Raw genomic sequence first — 20,682 nt, 5'->3', positions numbered from 1 at the left:
AGAGAGAGACACGCAAACTCCAAATACACAGCAGCAGGCGTCAGGGTCGAGATGGAACCCACGACCTCCTGCGTACCAGGCGAGGTAGTTAACATCTCACCACAGAGAGAGAGGCACGCAAACTCCAAATATACAGCAGCAGCAGGCGTCAGGGTCAGGATCGAACCCACGACCTCCTGTATACCAGGTGAGGTAGTTAACATCTCACCACCGCGGTGTCCCATTCATGCTAATAGTATCCCATAGAGCCGTACATTAATTATATATAAGTACCAAATCCTATATGCAGCCACTACCAAGCAAATGAATAATATACTACCACGCAACATCTAAAGTGAATAAACAAATTAAGAAATGGTACCAAAGTAAAACGCACAAACAACAAAAAAGTTACGATAACAAATGAGGTCCGCTACACACATCCTAGAGCACAATCCAAACTTCCAAATGTTACAGCAGGGACGGTGGGGTGTCACATCGTTTAATATCAATCGGAGTGATGAAACTTAATTCTAGATTGGAAGCTTTCGTGACTGCAATGATTCATATTCTTAGGTTTTTTCGGTAAAGTCACGTAGGTAAAAACATTAAAAAGTAAAATAAAATAAAGATCACGACGTTTCAGAGGCAACACAAGCTTCCGTCTTCAGGTGGTACCGTCACAGCCACGACAGCTGTATTAAGTAAATGAGAGATTGCAAGAGCTACCACTTCGTTTATATAATGGTTGGAGAAGGTGGTGGGCAAGGGCCGCATACTTATTATTAATATGGTAAGGTGAGGCTTCAGACTAAGAATAGACTGCATAACAAAGGCTGAGCCTTTGTTATGGAGAGGTGCGGTTTGTGACTCAACCTGTAACAGGGAGGCCACCACTAAACATGGTAAAACTGTAATGGTTGTCTGTCAAATAAGATTGGCAAATAAGTGTAGTTAAATCTTTTTTGCATGGTTAATCACATCTTTCCAATGATTACTCAGTTTGTAACCGTCATCACGGTTGAAATTATGTCTGTGTTTGTATATTTGTATGGCTTCGTGTACAAACCTTTGATGGTAGCCAGGAGGTTTGCAGAGAACCTTGGTCTCTGAAAATACAATTTCCTGAGAGCCCACCGAGTTGTAGCAATGATCGGCAACGGCCGAAGAATCAGTTCTGCCGTGTTTCAGATCTGACTTGTGCTTGCGGACACGATCAGAAACATGACGTTTCGTTTCTCCAATGTAGCAATCACCACAAATGCAACTCAATTTGTAGACTCCAGGATACTGTAAGTCAGGAACGACATCCTTCACAGATGGAATCAAATCACGGATTTTATGCACTGTACTGAATCGGACTTGGATCTTATGTTTGTTTAGAATTTTGGAGATCTTTTTGGTCACGCCTGCTATGTATGGCAACGTGATAGTTTTGGTCAGAGTTTCATGTGGCTGTTTCTGTATGGTGGGAGAAACAGCTTGGCGGATAGTGCGGTCAGAGTATCCGTTCATCCTGAGGGCCCGATGTACATGTCTTAATTCACTGGCCAGGTGGTGTTGGTCAGCAATGCCATGGGCTCTGTGGTATAGCGTTTTGATGAGAGAATTCTTTTGAGATGGGTGGTGGTGGGAATCCGGTTTCAAGTAGGAATCTGTGTGGGTGGCTTTCCTGTAGACAGAATGTCCCAAGGATCTGTCAGGCCTCCTCTCAAACAGAATATCCAAGAATGGTAGTTTACCGTCTTTCTCCACTTCCATGGTGAATCTGATGGATGGGTGTCTAGAATTGATGTGGTCCAAGAAGTGGTTCAATGCTGGGAGGCCATGTGGCCAGATGACGAAAGTGTCGTCCACATACCTCTTCCACAAGGAAGGACGCAGGGTGGATGTCTGGATGGCGTCTGATTCAAACTTTTCCATGAACATGTTGGCTATAACTGGTGACAAGGGGGAGCCCATAGGGGTACCCTCATTCTGTTTGTAGAAGGTGCCATTCCAGGTAAAATAAGTGTTGGTGAGGCAATGCCTAACCAGCGCAGGTACATCAGAATTCAATCCATGTTGGACTAAGTCCTCAATTATTGTTAGGGTGTCCGGTACTGGGACTTTGGTGAACAAAGATACTACATCAAAGCTGACGAGGATGTCATCAGGAGATAGTACCATGTCCTTAACCATAGAGACTAATTGGGTTGAGTTGAGTACAGGCAAGACCTCTTCGGCAAGACCTCTTCGGCAGTACTCAACTCAACCCAATTAGTCTCTATGGTTAAGGACATGGTACTATCTCCTGATGACATCCTCGTCAGCTTTGATGTAGTATCTTTGTTCACCAAAGTCCCAGTACCGGACACCCTAACAATAATTGAGGACTTAGTCCAACATGGATTGAATTCTGATGTACCTGCGCTGGTTAGGCATTGCCTCACCAACACTTATTTTACCTGGAATGGCACCTTCTACAAACAGAATGAGGGTACCCCTATGGGCTCCCCCTTGTCACCAGTTATAGCCAACATGTTCATGGAAAAGTTTGAATCAGACGCCATCCAGACATCCACCCTGCGTCCTTCCTTGTGGAAGAGGTATGTGGACGACACTTTCGTCATCTGGCCACATGGCCTCCCAGCATTGAACCACTTCTTGGACCACATCAATTCTAGACACCCATCCATCAGATTCACCATGGAAGTGGAGAAAGACGGTAAACTACCATTCTTGGATATTCTGTTTGAGAGGAGGCCTGACGGATCCTTGGGACATTCTGTCTACAGGAAAGCCACCCACACAGATTCCTACTTGAAACCGGATTCCCACCACCACCCATCTCAAAAGAATTCTCTCATCAAAACGCTATACCACAGAGCCCATGGCATTGCTGACCAACACCACCTGGCCAGTGAATTAAGACATGTACATCGGGCCCTCAGGATGAACGGATACTCTGACCGCACTATCCGCCAAGCTGTTTCTCCCACCATACAGAAACAGCCACATGAAACTCCGACCAAAACTATCACGTTGCCATACATAGCAGGCGTGACCAAAAAGATCTCCAAAATTCTAAACAAACATAAGATCCAAGTCCGATTCAGTACAGTGCATAAAATCCGTGATTTGATTCCATCTATGAAGGATGTCGTTCCTGACTTACAGTATCCTGGAGTCTACAAATTGGATTGCATTTGTGGTGATTGCTACATTGGAGAAACGAAACGTCATGTTTCTGATCGTGTCCGCAAGCACAAGTCAGATCTGAAACACGGCAGAACTGATTCTTCGGCCGTTGCCGATCATTGCTACAACTCGGTGGGCTCTCAGGAAATTGTATTTTCCGAGACCAAGGTTCTCTGCAAACCTCCTGGCTACCATCAAAGGTTTGTACACGAAGCCATACAAATATACAAACACAGACATAATTTCAATCGTGATGACGGTTACAAACTGAGTAATCATTGGAAAGATGTGATTAACCATGCAAAAAAGATTTAACTACACTTATTTGCCAATCTTATTTGACAGACAACCATTACAGTTTTACCATGTTTAGTGGTGGTCTCCCTGTTACAGGTTGAGTCACAAACCGCACCTCTCCATAACAAAGGCTCAGCCTTTGTTATGCAGTCTATTCTTAGTCTCAAGCCTCACCTTACCATATTAATAATAAGTATGCGGCCCTTGCCCCACCACCTTCTCCAACCATTATATAAACGGAGTGGTAGCTCTTGCAATCTCTCATTTACTTGATACAGCTGTCGTGGCTGTGACGGTTACCACCTGAAGACGGAAGCTTGTGTTGCCTCTGAAACGTCGTGATTTTTATTTTATTTTACTTTTTAATGTTTTTACCTATGTGACTTTACCGAAAAAACCTAAGAATGTGATGAAACTTGCTCGGGTGCAGATGGATTGCTGCGTTGCAGGACTGCGACAGATAGCGAGGACTTGGAGATGCCGTCATTCAGCAGCGGATCATGGCTGATGATGATTTTTTTTACACAATTTGTTCTGTTCAGAATCAACAATAATGCCTTTTGACAATTGTCATTATCATTACGAGTCAATGAATGAGTGAATTAATGACTAAGTGAATGAACCATAGCTTCTCAAAATTTGCCAGCCATAGAGGTGACATTTCATCCTGGTAAATTCATCGCAGTGCTATCCCCTCTGAATGCCCCGTAACAATTGCCCTCACGTAACTGACAAAGGGGCACTTGGCAGTCGACGGGTCACCAGAAAAATCCGTCGTCCACGTCCGCGGCGCCCACTCGGTGCCGTGCCATCGCAGCCGCCTTTTTGTCTCCCGCAGATTGCTAATGAGCGATGATCCACGGGGAAGCCCGGGCGGGCCGTGCGGTGGCCTCATCGCGAGGAGCGTCGGTGACACGCGGCCACCGCGGCCGAGCCGCGGCCCCCGGTCTCCCCGCCGGCCGCGGCGGGCGGCACGAGGTCCGGAGCGCGGCGCGCAACGGTCGGCTGGAGGGGCGACCCGAAGCGACGCGGCAATAGCGGCTAACGAGACCGCGGGAGGTAGACGCCCTCCTTCCTCCAGTGAGAGACGGCCCGAGCTTGCGCCACGAAATGTACTGCCCCACGCGGCGCTCAGGCGCTGGCATGTTATTGCGCATCACCGTCCCTCGGTGCACACAGGTGCGATAAACTGATACACAATGTCCTCTGTTTAGATTATAAAGGGCTATAGAAAAGGAAATCGGACTAATGATTTGCGTGCCTTGCACGATGCACACACAGGAGGCCGTCGCGCCTGCGACGTCCGCGCTTGGAGTCCCTGCGGCATGACCCGTTCGCGCAGCGCGCCCCACTGCACGCGCCAAGAGCCTGGATGTGCCACGGATTGCCAGCGTGGACGAGATTAGAGCCATGAGCATGGCGGATGCCGGCTATTTACTGCTGTCTGCTCTCGCAAACAATGTGAGCGTGCCGGTCGGCGGCCGCTTTCCCACGACGCGCGGCGGCGGTGTCGCGACGGCGACGGCGCCGGTGGTGGCAGCAGCGCCCTGGGAGCCACGGCACCTCCTGCGCGACGGCGCCGCGGCCGCCCACCCGGGCAACCGCGCGGACCGCGCCAGCGCCCTGAACTCCTCCGTGCAGACGCTGATCGCGGGGCTGCTGTCCGAGCAGAGCGTGCCACCCTGGGGCAACGCCACGGTGCCGGCCTCCACCGCTTCGGCTCCGACGCCGACCCCGGTGCCGGGCGGGGGCGCCCAAAACTGCGGCGCCGGCGGCGGCGGCGCCGGCGGCGGCGGCGGCGCCAACTGCACGGTGCTGTCGCCGGGCCTGGCCTGCGTCACCGCGGGGGCCGTGGCGGGGCCCGACGGAGCCGAGCTCAACTGGCCGGCGCTGCTCTTCCTCCTGGTGGTCGTGCTGACCGTGGGCGGCAACCTGCTGGTCATCCTGGCCGTGTGGCTCGAGAAGAAGCTGCAGACGGCGACCAACTACTTCCTCATGTCGCTGGCGGTGGCCGACCTGCTGGTGGGGCTGACCGTGATGCCCATCTCCGTGATTAACATCCTCTACAGTGAGTTGTCTGCTCGCCGCATGCGCACACGTGCGTGAACACGTGTGTCCGTGAACACGTGGGTGAGTGCCTGAACATGCGCGTACGTGCGTGTGTGAACACGTGCGTGTGTAAACACGTGGGTGAGTGCCTGAACATGCGCGTATGTGCGTGTGTGAACACGTGCGTGTGTGAACACGTGCGTGCATTTGTGAACACGTGCGTGCATTTGTGAACACGTGCGTGCGTGTGTACACAATAACTTCCCCACTGGCCACGTGTATCTGCCAGGCTCGTTGATGTTGCTTACAAGTGCGTAGTAAATAAAACATGTGTTCCCAACAAAGTAACACAACAAATTATTTATTTTAAGAGCCATTCTTTGTAATGGTGATTTTTTCAAAGATTTTAGAACTTGTAGTTTGTAAGTGGCGGGGTGCCTCAGATTTATTTACCCATGGTGAGACGTTTACTGCCTTGCCTGGTTTACAAGAGGTCGTGGATTCGATCCCGACCTTGACGCCTGCTGTTTATTTGGAGTTTGTGTGTTCTCCCCGTGGTCGCATGGGTTTTTTCCGGGTCCTCTGGTTTTTTCCTCCACATTTATAATTATCACGTTTTCAGAGTATTTGGCTGCTGTGATACATTTCCACGTGATATGCCACTTGGTTGAGCTATCATTTGTGGCCAGGTCGCTTCTGAAAAAGATTTATATAGTTTCATCCCAGGTTGGGTTTCAACAGTGTGTGATGAAACCGGGTTCTCAAGTGGACTTAGTCGATGGTCTGAGCCACGTGACTAATGAACAACTGCACAAAAAGACCACCGCATCTGTGAAAATGTGAATACCAGGTTGACTGTCATGCCACGAACATTGCTGTCTGTAACAAGACAAGTGGCAAAGTGCTGCCCCGTACGTTGTGAACTAAGAGGTCGCCTAGAATTTCAGAAGTAGTTCCGTTATATCCCCTTTCCGGGAGCCATTGTCAAACATGGAAGGGTCGCACTGCTCTTGTGAGAAATCCGAATGGATTCTTCATCTCGTGACAGGGCACTGAGAGAACAATCGAGATCACGTTGGGGAGAGAGATAATTGCATGTTCTGTTATTCACAACTAGCACAAGATTCAGGCCTGCGCCAGTGGGGATTGCAATGACAGAACTCATTACTGAGGTCCTGGCAGTGAAGCCGGAGGCTCTACGGCACTGGGCCAGGCCACCTATCCTCAAACTGCGACAGCATTAAATAGAACTACATCTGGGCTGGCACGATGCCGGTCGACAGGCTGATTATGACTGTAAAAAAATAATACTCAGAACTTCCTATTGTTTGTTGACTTTCCAGATGTCACGGCGTGCCATGCTGGCTATGAGATGTTAACTACCTCGCCTGGTATACAGGAGGTCATGGGTTCGATCCTGACCCTGACACCTGCTGTATATTTCGAGTTTGCATGTTCTCTCTTCCTGTGGTGTGGTTTTCCAGGTCCTCCCGTTTTCCCTCCACATTAAGAATCAACGTGTCTTTAGCTGCGATACATTTCCACGTGATAAGCCACTTATTGAGCTATCATTTGTGGCCAGGTCGCTTCGAAAAAATGGCGATATAACTCAGTGGGCCTTACCTGGTAAAACAAAAACAAAAAGTTTATTGTAAAAATAGTTTAAGTCCTACGTGCTGAAGTGCACTCTCCAATTTTCACGTAAGTCACTCCACCGATTCGGACACAAATTAGCGGCAATTGCTGCCACATGTTGTGAGCTGGAGGCAGGAGGCTCGTCGTAAAGTCTGTGGCTATTCTGGGTGCCTTAACGTTGGGGAGATTTCATTGTCTCTTTTACAAGGGATCTGAAAAAGCGACTTACAGAACTCAACTCAAGTGAGGACACGGGGGCTGTAACAAAACTCGTTAGTGTCCAGGGATCGTTCCAGAATTGCAGACAATGCATTGGCAACGGTGAAGCGTTGCCTAAAGCGGAGGAGACTCCGGTGGCTCGTGGGCAAGAGTGTTCAGTCGCCGCTGCTGAGGTCCAGGGCACGAGATCAAGTTGCAGTCGCCTGCGATTGAAACCGGCTTCTCCGGCTTTTAGCGAGTTGACTTTTTACGCACACCAGAATAAAAAATGTCTGTCATATGAAATGTCTTTTTTCCCACGTAATTTGCCTAAATTCCAATTCTGAGCTTCAGGATATCGGTTCGACTGCCACGCCCTTGAACACTTGTCTGCAGCGGGGTGCATGGGAAAATTTCACCCCACCCCCTGGTCTGCGAAGGTAATAAAAAAAATAATGGTCAATCGATGGGTTCTTGTAAGTCGTGATATCGCTTCCGTGAACCGCACCAACTCCGCCGCGAGAGTTCCAAGCGGCAAGGTCACCTCGCAGCAATCTACTCACGGGTGGCGCAAAAGTCAACTGGCATTGGCGAGCAGATCGCCAAAAAATGCAACAAATAGAATATGGGGGGGGGGGGGGGGGTTACATTCCAGACGTCTTGCCAGTCAAATTAGACACACTGTGCGTGCACTGCTTAGGAAAGCAAGCACGCTGGGGTGCAGTGCACGACTCCTGAAGGGCTCGAAGACAGCGTTCAAATCCAGCGGATGACAGCTGGACACCAACTGTTGGTGGACGCGCAACGGCTTAACGGTCGCATTTCATCCAGAGCACGCGTGCGCTGCTTGATAATGCCCAAGGAAATATAATTTTTAATCCATCCAAGGACTCCGTTTGCGCCGTAAACGTTTGTGCCGTTTTCATGAAAGTGTTCGTGATTCTCGGGTCAAAGGGTCGTACGTAGCTCATCACCAATACCTTTTGCTCCCCGGTTTTTTTCGGCTCCGTACAATGAGCGCTGTTACTGACAGGCCGACTAGAAGACGGACGACTTAAGTTCCCTACAATGTGAGGTAGGTTACGCGCACGTTGAGTTAATTATACAACGGCACAGTAAAAGCCGCAGCTGACCGCGAGATTGCTGCGGCTAATGTATAGGATTTGCAAGTACACTTTCACCAAGGTTGGCAAACTGCGGCACGCCTCAAAACGTCTCGCTGCACACTCCATATTTAGATGTTTGCAGCAGTCATGGAAGAGAGCATAGCAAACATTTACATTTTTTCCGTGGTCCGTCGTTGCGACTGACGTCCAAACAACAGCGTTTTATCCGACCATCTCTGTACAGGAGCCTCCTCTCGAATCGCGCCTTCCCATCCATTTCCATTCGGCGTGAGAGCCCAAAGAAATATGCAGGCAATAGCCGGGTTTACATACGAGGAAGGAGGCTGTTTTAATATTTGACATCGTTCTGAATCTTCCTCTTGTTGAACTTGGGTGGACACGTTCTGTGTTCGTCTATCCCGTGCATTCCCATTCGCTTCTTCAAGATGTCAATCGGCCTCTTCCTTTTCCTGCCTCTTGATGTTTTCTCCCCCAACATCTTTCTGGAGTTTCTGTCAGCAAAGCCATCTCCATGTGTGCAATATTGCTCCAATTTAGAATTCCGGGACACGGATCGATGTGAACTTGGGTTATTGCAGCCTGAAATCGGGCCACCCCTGTTGACTTTGGATGGGATGTCTGGTGATGTCTGGTGATGTCTGGTGATTGTCTGGTGATGTCTGGTGATGTCTGGTGATTGTCTGGTGATTGCCTGGAAGATAGCACAAGAGCTACGAGCCAGAGTTATTTTAACTATTTTAAAACATTTATTTTACCAGGTAAGGCCCACTGAGCCATGTAGCTCTTTTTTCAGAAGAGACCTGGCCACAAATGATAGCTCAAAGAAGTGGCGTATCGCGTGGAAATTTATAGCAACAGCAAAATACTCGCGTGATGATTAAAAATGTGCAGGAAAAAACTGGAAGGCCCGGAGAAAAATCCACACGACCACGGGGGAGAGAGCCAAAGCAAACTCCTAATATGCAACAGGCATCGTCAGGGTCGGGATCGAACCCACGACATCCTGCATACCAGGTGAGGTAGTTAACATCTCACCTCCAGGACCGGCATTCATCACTCACATCGTGAGCCGCGTGGTTAAACTCGCAGCTTTCGCCGCTGACTCCCTTCTCGGATAAATCTCACAACCCATCACGTAAATGTCACCGCTGTGGATTTAATATTTGACATTTCATTTATCTTTGTCGCTCTTCGTCACGGCTGTTAAGAATTGGGAACTTTCCGCCACTGTGAGTAGCCATCTCTGACCTCACGGCACGTGCCAGGCTAGCACGCGTGGCCTCTCTTCTCGAGCCATCGGTGTAAACAGACGTTCACGGAGAATTGTTTCCACAAGTGATGCTTCCGATTTTGAAATTCCCCCACACATTGGCAACAGCTTGGCTGTCGTTTACACTCCTCGTTAAATCGCGTCACGCACCATTTTTGTTTCTCTCGTTAACTTTTCGGCGGGGCCCACGATTAATTAAGGGGGAGCTGTCCTGGGATAACTTGGTAACCCACACAACGTCATTGCCCATGAAGTGGGAGTTTCTTGATGACATAAGCGAATGATGATGTTGTTTGCACGGTGGCTATCTGTGAGGTGATGTCACAACAGCGACTGTCAAAAGGTCACGGTGAAGCGTTGCAACGAAGCTGTCCTAAAAATGCAAAAGTGTCTACGCGCGTGCACAGCATACTCCGCAAACGCACGAATAAACTCCACGGGTGAACAAGTAATGGGAAATGAATTTGTGGCAGTGGCTATGGAAAAGCAGATGGTGACTGAGCAGGGAGAGAGAGACAAAGAATGTCGACAATGGGACTCTGGGGGACGAGGGAGAAAACGCAGCGAGAAAAAGAGAAGTGGGGGGGGGACGGCTGAACGATGAGGAATTTGAGGAATACCATCACAGCTCACAAACTAAGCATCGCCGCTCCCACTATTACTACAAATACTGAACATTGGAAATCATTTCTGGGCAGTGCATGTGTGTCGGGAGGTCGTTAATGCACATAAATGAGCTGAGTCCACCAGCGCCCCCCCCACGCACCCCCTCCCCTCCTCGAGGATAAAGACAAAAAAACATCCCACGTAGAGCCTTTAACAGACTGTCAGGGCAAGTGCTGTTAACGAGCATCTAGTGAGGCCAGCACGAAACAAAGGTGCTGGTGTGGTAAGCGCCACACCCGGCCGCCTTTATCTCCCTAGGTACTCATTTCTTTTTTAAAGGCTGAGTCGACCTAGGCTGAGTCGGTTCAGACATTCGTCACCGACATTGGCCGCAATCGGGAATAGAACTCAGGTTCGAAGTGCAGCGAGCTAACCACTGTACCACCACTCCCCCAGTGTGCTCACCACTGCACCACCACTCCCCCAGTGTGATCATCACTGCGCACGCACACACACAGGTCACGCAACGCTGTGGCAGGGAAATATGAGGGAACAACAGCTGGGTGGTGCCACGTGCTAATGTCAGCGGGAAGGCAGCCAGCGGCTGTGATGTATGGGTATATTTGGCCCAGTCCAGGTATTGTCTGATTTGTTTCGTTTGTGTATGTTTTGCGACATGAAAGCTGCGTGGAAGTGCTGTCGCGAGGTTGGCATGGGCCCTTGGAGCAAGGAATGAAATGGGCAACCCCCCCCCCTCGTGGCTCGATCCCCATCGTTGACCACGGTTGCAGTCGCACCGCCCGCACGCTCAATAGTTGGGCCGCTTTGGCCACCGCTTGGCCAGTGGCTGTGCAAAATAGATTGGTGGGTTGTCTTTTAGGATTGAGGTGTGACCGCAAACGCGAAACTGGCATCAACCAAGCTTCAACGTTTTCCACTCTTGATCGACTTTTTTTTCTCCGTGAAGTTATTTGGTTTTATTTTCTCATCGCTGAAGTGATTTTTTCTCTCTCATTGAATTGTCCTTAGCATGGCTTTCTTTCGCTGTTATTCCGCAACAAAGCTATAACTCATGGAAAAAATATCCACGGAAAAATGTAAAAAAAAAAAGTGATTATTATTTATATATGACCTGAATGGATGAATCATGGTTTCCTGTGGGGAGCGGTGGCGCAGTGGTTAGCGCGCTGCGCTACGAACCCGGCGACCCGAGCTCTGATTCCCGCTCACGGCCACCTCCAACACCAATGGAAAATATTTTAACTGGCCCAGGGCCTTCTCCCCTAGGTCGACTCGGCCATGAATGAGAGTACCTGCTATGGTGTGTAAACATCCGCACGGGGGAGACAAAGGTGGTCGGGAGCGGGGTGTTGGAGGCATCTCCCCGTCGTGTGCTAGTTAACAGCACTTGCCCTAACGGTCTGTAAGAGACTGTATAGGGGATCTTTGTCTCTGTTGTTGACTATGTAATGACAAAACAAATGTTGGTTACATGAAAAGACTTTCAATATTCTCAGAAAACCATAATTCAAATATTGAAATGAAAAACTCTTTGCTCTTTGAGCATTTGAATAATTGTCATACATTACAATTTGTTGTTTTACAGTATCGCATATAATTCCAATTAAACAATACCATTTGTACTTAATTAGCATATTCCAATTATTTCCGACTATTCTGAAAAGTGCGTGATTGATGTTTGTAATCATTTAATTAGTACACTCATGTACTTAATTGACCGAATTGATTGAATCAACATCAGCCTCATTAACTTCTAGTGGCTCATTTTGGAGAAAAAGTCACACTCGAACAACCACGGCAATCCAAAGTAAACAAACCTCGCAATTAATTACCAACAACATTCAAGGCTTCCCTGTAGTAACTAATTGGGAGCAACTTTTGTCACGAAGCATAACCACCCAGCAATGATTTAGAGTTGATAGGCAAAGTCAGCTAGCATAACGGGGCGGTAACGCTGCTGCTGTTCATTGATTACGTGGACTGCACCGTTATAAGTGCACAGCCCCGTGTCGATCCATTGCTGGATGTGTTGTCCTTCCCACGCCGTGTCGGTCCGTGGGGTTTGTTTGGACCTTTCTTTTGACCACGCTGGTCAGTCGGTGTAGAGCGACGAAGCGGGTTTCCGGGACCTGTTCAGATACCACTCGCCACTGACGATAGCCATGGCCGGGAATCGAACTCGGGGGGGGGGGGGGGGCGGGTATGTTGCGCAGTTGTGCCTTGTCAAGCCACGCAGCTCACAAACACGCGCGCTTTGTGGCGTGGCCTGGAGATACTGAACGGGCCGTGGAATCAGGCCGAGGCGTAGCGCGTTGTCTGCTTCTTGTGAAGGATCAAGGTTCGAATCCAGCGGCTGCCCTGGTTATTACTGCAGGTGTGGTGACCACAGTAACACGATGCGCCGTCCGCTTCACAGTGGACGTTAAATATCCTGTGATGTTATTCGCATGAGTAGGCCATTGTGTGTCGGTGTCATGGTCCAACATGTTTTTTTTATGACACCATAAGTGACTCATTTGGGATTTTATATAAATAAATATTAAATATGTAACAATCATCATCCCCCTACTGTGAAAATTTGGCAAAACCCTCCTGAAAATGAGACTTTCCTACATGGGTAGACAAGAATAATAATAATAACGATGATTACCGAAATAACCAAAGAGTATGATTATACATAACCTTGTTTTGTCAATCGACTGTACTTATATATGTACGTTGAACTTCTTTTGCATTGTATGTAGCCAACTGCGCTAACCGGAGGTGCGGGGGAAGGGCACTGATGGACGAGTGGGGGTTGTTTGACCATGCTTCAGCAGGCTGGACAGTGCTCGTTTTGTGAATGTGGAGAGTGTGGACGTGGGAGAGCGTTGCAACCTGTTCCAGCGTGACCTAGTACAGTCCGGCAATTGACATTTGTGCTCGGGTAGCAGCAGCAGGAATTGATTTTTACCGAGATCCAGTACCGCTGGTGCTGTTCGTTCGTTTCTCAATTCGCTTGTCTTACTGAGGGTCGCGGTGGCAGCGTATTGAGTAGGGCGGTCCAGACCTCCCTTTCCCTGGCGACAGACTCCAGCACTACTACACTACCATACGCAGACTCTACTTCTTCCTGGGGAATTCCCAGGCGTTCCTAGGCCAGCCGAGCCACGTCGTCCTGCCAGCGTGACCTGGGTCGGCCCCGGGGTCTTCGCCCAGTGGGCCGTGCTGCCCAGTAGAGTTCCAGGGTGAGCCTACCGGGGGGAATCCTTACCAGGTGCCCGAACCACCTCAACTGGCTCCTCTCGATCCTGTTGCCATGTTCAACTTTATTACAGTCTGACTGCACAGCGATGATAATCGATCTCGTGCTGACTGAGAACTATGTCCGGGTTTGGTCGACAGCAGAAAATATTGTCAATAGCCTTACCGCTGGGAAGCATAGCGGTACGGTACAACAATCGACGTTGCTGCACCGCTCTCTCGGCCGCCACATACAACATTGCCACCGCACGTTTTGCCAGCGGTGGTGGTCGTTTGTCGCCACCGCGACCAGGTGAGATCCCCGCCGGGCAACATGGGGCCGTCTCCCCACCGTGCTACGCATCCGCTTCGGGACGAATCGTAAATCTATCGCTTCACGGCCAAGTAGGGGCAGCAAACCGCGGCGACGGGCAAAAACAATTCCGTGAGAACGGGCCCCACGTTCCACCGGGTCGTCCGTCATCAAAAAGTGGCCAGACGAAAATTACGCACCCACCCCATCGCGATGGCATGCCCGCGGGCAACGTGGCCGATCCGAACACCGGTTCAATTTCCACGCCGGGCGGGTATGGCCAGACTGCGGTAATTCACCCACGGAGGAGAGGGCATGGCGCCCTAAAGCGGTGAGTGTGTGTGTGCGGTGAGTGTGTGTGTGCGGTGAGTGCGTGCGTGCAGTGTGTGCGTGTGTGGTGCGTGCGGTGCGTGCGGTGCGTGCGATACGTGTGTTGCGTGTGTGCATGGGGCATGTGTGCGTGGGGCATGTGTGACTGCGGTGCCCGTGTGTGGTGCATGTGTGTGTGTTCAGTGCGTGTGTGGTGCGTGTCTTTGTGCTGATGGCACAGTGGGGAGCACAGGTGATGCATCTGCCAGTCATCTCAATCAGTCAACCCATGGCACCTGCTGGGTCTGTCCCGTGACCTGCCAGCAGCGAACCATCGACAATTCACGTGACAGACTGAAAGTGCACTTAGCCTGGCACAAGCGCTGTGGTGACTTCACTGCCAATTTGTGGCGACTGGCGGCTGTTGTTGTTGCTGATGTCAAAGACCGATAACAGTGGAGAATGGTTGAACCGGTTCCGGGCTTCTCCTAGGCTGACTCAGCCTTAATTGTCTACCCAGTGGGGTGTGTAAAACATCAGAAACTAGGAAGGCAAAGGCAGCCGGGCGCGGCGTTGGCCGCCCACCTTCTTCATGTGCCGTGCCGGCCCTTCATAGGTGTGCTCTCTTGGCCCAACAGCCTGTTGAGAGCTGTATGGAGCAGTATCTTTGTCCTCTGGAGATGGGGGCCGGGGATTCTGGTGGACTCAGCTCATTTGCATGCATTAACGACCCCCCCCCCCCACTCGCATGCTGGATTTCGCTCGTCGTGGGAGTTATTTGGTCGGTGCCGGTTGGTGAATGTGGGGCACGCGCAGACGTTGGCACGATAAAGTACGGCGCAACGATGTTATGTGTTTCGCTGCATTGCCTTCCCTCTGTTGCCACTGTCGCCACGCAGCTGCCTTCAACGCTCGTGAGGCACATAGGTTGCCCATCTGAGAATAATCCAGGCTCAATGCCTGCTTAGCTCTCCAGGTGATTTGTTCATACCCCAGCTGTCGTGCGTTGGGCACGTGGGTGTCCTCGCACGCAGGCACTGCAATGTTAATTGACCCAAAGGTCCCAGGAGGGATCCTCCAGAAAGAATGCCGTCAAGAGTCAACGAATAACGATTCTTAAAGAGTTGGGTCACATATTGCTTGCCCCCGTGGCACGTGTTTCAGACGTTAACTTTTGTCAGTACCATTGCGTGCACGCGTCTGTGTGAGTGGGGCATGCGTTGTGTCCTTTGTGTTTGGGAGCAGTGGTGCAGCGTTTAGGGCGCTGCACTATGAACCCGGCGAACCGAGTTCGATTCCCGCTCGCGGCCAACACCGGTAACGATTATCTGGCCCAGTCCTGGGCCTCCCCCTATATTGACTCGGCCTTAAAAGCATCGCCACTGGGGAGACAAAGGCGGCCGGGTGTGGTCCTGGCCACCCACCCCCCTCGTGTGCCATTCCGGCCTTCATAGGTGCAGCTCGCTAACAGCACTTGCCCCGAGAGTCTGCGCGAAAGATTTTTGTCTTTTAGCAGTGGCATATTTATCCACAATCCCGGTGGTGACCCGTGTTTTAATTCTATGCAGCGGTTTGAGTCAGCCTCCCGCCCTCCCAAGGTTCGAGCAAGCCCTATTTATTTATCCCAATTGAGCTGTCACGTTCGCCATTAATAAGGCGGCACATCTGTAGTGAGTTCAACTGAGTCGCAGACGTTGTTCTTTAGAGGCAACACTTTTATTGTAACATCAACACCTAACACAAAGGGGTAACTGCCCCTTCACCCAGCTAACTACTATATACGTAGGAGTTACAGCTACGAAGGGTCAGACCCTCACTCGGGTCCCCGACCACGTGTTCATGCCTCGTAGGACGTAGAGCTTCATCTTATAGACGTGGAGCTTCCAGCTTGTAGACGTGGAGCTTCCAGCTTGTAGACGTGGAGCTTCCAGCTCGTAGACGTGGAGCTTCCAGCTTGTAGACGTGGAGCTTCCAGCTTGTGGACGTGGAGCTTCCAGCTCGTAGACGTTGAGCTTCCAGCTTGTAGGACGTGGAGCTTCCAGCTCGTAGACGTGGAGCTTCCAGCTTGTAGACGTGGAGCTTCCAGCTTGTGGACGTGGAGCTTCCAGCTTGTGGACGTGGAGCTTCCAGCTCGTAGACGTGGAGCTTGCAGCATGTAGACGTGGAGCTTCCAGCTCGTAGACGTGGAGCTTCCAGCTTGTAGACGTGGAGCTTCCAGCTTGTGGACGTGGAGCTTGCAGCTTGTGGATGTGGAGCTTCCAGCTTGTAGACGTGGAGCTTCCAGCTTGTAGGACGTGGAGCTTCCAGCTTGTAGACGTGGAGCTTGCAGCTTGTGGACGTGGAGCTTCCAGCTTGTAGACGTGGAGCTTCCAGCTTGTAGGACAGGGAGCTTCCAGCTAGTAGACGTGGAGCTTGCAGCTTGTGGACGTGGAGCTTTCAGCTTGTAGACGTGGAGCTTCCAGCTTGTAGACGTGGAGCTTGCAGCTTGTGGAAGTGGAGCTTCCAGCTTGTAGACGTGGAGCTTGCAGCTTGTAGACGTGGAGCTTCCAGCTTGTAGACGTGGAGCTTCCAGCTTGTAGACGTGGAGCTTGCAGCTTGTGGAAGTGGAGCTTCCAGCTTGTGGACGTGGAGCTTCCAGCTTGTAGGACGTGGAGCTTCCAGCTCGTAGACGTGGAGCTTCCAGCTTGTAGACGTGGAGCTTCCAGCTTGTGGACGTGGAGCTTGCAGCTTGTGGACGTGGAGCTTCCAGCTTGTGGACGTGGAGCTTCCAGCTTGTAGGACGTGGAGCTTCCAGCTTGTAGACGTGGAGCTTGCAGCTTGTGGACGTGGAGCTTCCAGCTTGTAGACATGGAGCTTCAAGCTTGTAGGACGTGGAGCTTCCAGCTCGTAGATGTGGAGCTTCCAGCTTGTAGACGTGGAGCTTCCAGCTTGTGGACGTGGAGCTTGCAGCTTGTGGACGTGGAGCTTCCAGCTTGTAGGACGTGGAGCTTCCAGCTTGTAGACGTGGAGCTTGCAGCTTGTGGACGTGGAGCTTCCAGCTTGTAGGACGTGGAGCTTCCAGCTTGTAGACGTGGAGCTTGCAGCTTGTGGACGTGGAGCTTCCAGCTGGTAGACGTGGAGCTTGCAGCTTGTGGACGTGGAGCTTCCAGCTTGTAGACGTGGAGCTTCCAGCTTGTAGGACGTGGAGCTTCCAGCTTGTAGACGTGGAGCTTGCAGCTTGTGGAAGTGGAGCTTCCAGCTTGTAGGACGTGGAGCTTCCAGCTTGTAGGACGTGGAGCTTCCAGCTTGTAGACGTGGAGCTTCCAGCTTGTAGAATGCAGCGACCCCGGTCCCTCCCAGGGACCCACCTTATATCCCCCCCCTGGCTCAGGGCCGCTCCGCCCTTGGCCCCGCCCACCTTCTCGAGCATTCCAGCTCTCTCTCGATCCCTCTGGAGAGCTCTCCCCGGACACGTGATCACCCCCTAGCCCCCCCACCTGGGGGCCTCTCTGTGGACACTCCGGATCACATGTCTACGGGGTCAACCAGTTCCACGGCCCGGGGAAACCCTGCCCCTGGGCTGACACTCTCCCACTCCCCCTTGTGAGAGACCGCACTACACGCCATGCGTGGTGCCCACGCTATCCCAGCGCTCACCAAGCCCCGCTAGGGCTGGTACCACACCCGCCTACGGTGCATCGCACGCCGTGCTGTGCTAAAGCCGGCCTCGCACACCAACCCACCTGGCGCTGTCCGTGATGTAGGGACATCGCACGCCACGGCCCTCTCAGGCCGGCACCACACAGTGACATCCCCGATATCACTACACATGCATCAAACTCCGTTGGAATTGGAATGCGAGATCCCAGTGCACAGTGCGTGGCCTTGCAAACACGCGCGCTCATTAAAAAATCCCAACCTGGCGACCAAAGTTCAGTTCCCGCTCGTGACCAACATCAGTGACGAACATCTGAACCGTGACTTGGGCCTTGCATAGGCCGACTCGACCTTAAATTGAGTGCCTGGTGTGGTGTGTGAACATCAACACTGGGGAGACAAAGGCAGCCAGATGTGGTGTTGGCCACCCACCTCCTCGTGCGCCGTGCCGGCCTTCATAGGTGCTTGCTAACAGCCGGTTAGAGCCTACACGGGGAATCTTTGTCTTTGCATGTCCATACATAACATATAAATGCATCCACTTTGTCGGTCAACTGCTGGATGAGTGCCTCCCCACACCATACAGTTTGTGGGATGCTTTTTGTTATTTGAACATACTTCCCCACGCTGGTCAGCACGATTTCGTGAAGGCAGGAAGCATAGAATCAGAATATTAATGGGAACTGTGACCCTAGGAAGATGTGTCTGTTCATGCCTGTAATCCACAGATGTGGGAGCATCGCTGCTTGGTACAACAACACCATTTTCTGCACTCTGCTGACCACGAAGTAGCCCGGCAACAGACTTTTATTCAATGTCTGTTGGTTGCCCAACCAAAGTACTACCCAGGTCCAAAGCTGCTGAGCTTCTGACACATGTATGTACATATGTTGAACTTCTATCGCACCGTACGTAGTCAGCCGTGCTAATCGGAGGTGCATGATGGCATGGGGCACCATACCAAGTGATTTGGCCTCTAGGTGAAACCCATTCACTTCCAGGAAATTGACATAAGAACTGACTAAAAATAGCTAGAAAAGTTGCAGACAGCGATTCCGGGAAGAAGGCTTGAGTTGGCGCGCTCTGTCCACGCCGTGCCAGATTGCACGGAGTCGACGATTCATCCCCTGCAACAGCTGCCCAGGCAATTTACACGGAACTTTTGCCAGAGTGAGATTCCCCACGTAAGTTGATGTTATAGACCTTGTTTGCTACCCTGGGAAAAGGCAGCGGTGGCCGTTCACGCCTGTAATCAAGCATTGTGGAGGCGAGGGTTGGTGGATAACGCAAATGTGAAACTCCCTTACCTTGGCTCTGCCAGAATAATGCAGTACAGCAAATTTGGGGACTGCTTTTTTTCCGTTTGTATGGGATAGCGTGTTTCCCCCTCGCATGTGTTGTTTTCTGCGAGTGCTCTGGTTTCCTTACACTTAAGCACTCATTAATTCGCTCATAACACCTTAACCCTTTCCCATTCCGAGATGACTGCAAGTGGCAGGGTGGGTGGTGTCCCGCTCACCGCTCAATCTCGGAACGCACAAGTGGTTCAGCGTACATTTTATTTAGAGATGTGTAGCGCCATTGTTTTTAAAGGCACTGTTACTCACCGCAAAGAACCGTAGCGACACGACCGCACTCTACGATAGCTGGCGCCAAACTGTGCCACACGCCATCCTGTATGGCCTCGTGGGAGCTTCGGTACCACGAAGTTATTTTATTTAAGTTTTTTCTCCAGTTACATTCCGATTTTTTCCCTCCACATTTTAGAATCAATATCATGCATTTAGAGTATTTGGCTGCTCTACATTTCCACGTGATAAGTCATTTTGTTGAGCTATCATTTGTGGCCACGTCGCTTTTGAAAAAGAGTGACATAGCGCAGTGGGCCTTACCTGCTGAAATACTGTGCAACGGTGCGTTACAAATGTACTTTATTATTAGCAAAGCTAACTAATGCTGGTGCTGAAACCTGAAAACAAAAATTACTCGTGACTCGATTGCAAGTCGGCATCACCAACCGAGCACACCACGATTCATCGCTGTTCCTCCGCCGCCATGGGCTGCATCGCGATACCGCGAATTATGACGATGCGGGGGGCTCACGGCTGAGGCCGAGAGCCGCGGTGCGCGTGCCGAATCCTCTCGGGCAATCATCGAGTTCGCGCGGACGAATGTGCGCGCAACGGATGTACGAAACTAAATTAATCAATCCGGACACGCGCCGTGTGACGCATGCATCGGGAAGATTCGATTCAAGCCGGTTCGTCAACGCATCCACGTGCTAAGCTCCGACTGTGACTAAGCAAGTAAAGAATCGGAATCCGTATTCATACTGGAGGAATCCAATGAGCTATAAAGCACTTTTTCACAGATGTCCAGTACCGTGGTGTCCATCGCAAGGGGCGATGAAGCTCAACAGGATCACGTGCGTCAATAATATAAAGACCCCCTCAAGCCACCGAGTCAGAGCTGTAGCAAGCAACAGAGACAATCCTCGTTCCAAGCATAACACATTACGAGGCACTTACTCACAGGGTAGAACGTTGTGAAATATTGGGTGAACGGTTCGTATCTATCTATGTATGTACGTTGGAATGATTTCACACCGTACATGGCCAACCGTGCCAATCGGAGGTAGGAATGATGTGCTGAGTCAACAGCCCCGGAATGGCAGTCAAAGGAGGCAACGCGCCTGAGAGAAACGATCGCGACAGAGACGGAGCGATAAGAACGGCTCGTGCCAAGGAAGGAGACATGGATTTCACGGGTTGGCAAGTGTGGAGTTAAGGCCTTTATCCAGCAGCGGATAGACCATGGCCGATAATGATAACGATGCATTT

At 50.9% G+C, this 20,682-nt stretch overlaps 1 protein-coding gene across 3 annotated transcripts in view; it reads left to right on the top strand.

Annotated features, from left to right (window-relative positions):
* Positions 1 to 20,682, top strand: part of LOC133353868 (5-hydroxytryptamine receptor 2B-like) — a 115,454-nt gene that overhangs the window by 70,292 nt on the left and 24,480 nt on the right. Inside the window, exons 4-5 of one of the 3 annotated variants that reach the window (XM_061570347.1) lie at positions 4,295 to 4,515; positions 4,738 to 5,524. In XM_061570347.1, the coding sequence (XP_061426331.1) occupies positions 4,867 to 5,524 (658 nt within the window). In that variant the 5' untranslated portion in view covers positions 4,295 to 4,515; positions 4,738 to 4,866. Of the gene's footprint in view, positions 1 to 4,294; positions 5,525 to 20,682 lie in introns of all 3 variants that reach the window. The other 2 variants (XM_061570346.1, XM_061570345.1) reach the window with 2 other exon arrangements.

This window comes from Lethenteron reissneri, chromosome 45, assembly GCF_015708825.2.
Source record: "Lethenteron reissneri isolate LAM-NWPU_2019-01 chromosome 45, ASM1570882v1, whole genome shotgun sequence".
NCBI lineage: Eukaryota > Metazoa > Chordata > Hyperoartia > Petromyzontiformes > Petromyzontidae > Lethenteron > Lethenteron reissneri.
Note: the sequence above shows the minus strand (reverse complement) of the source record. Positions and strands in the feature narration are given on the sequence as shown.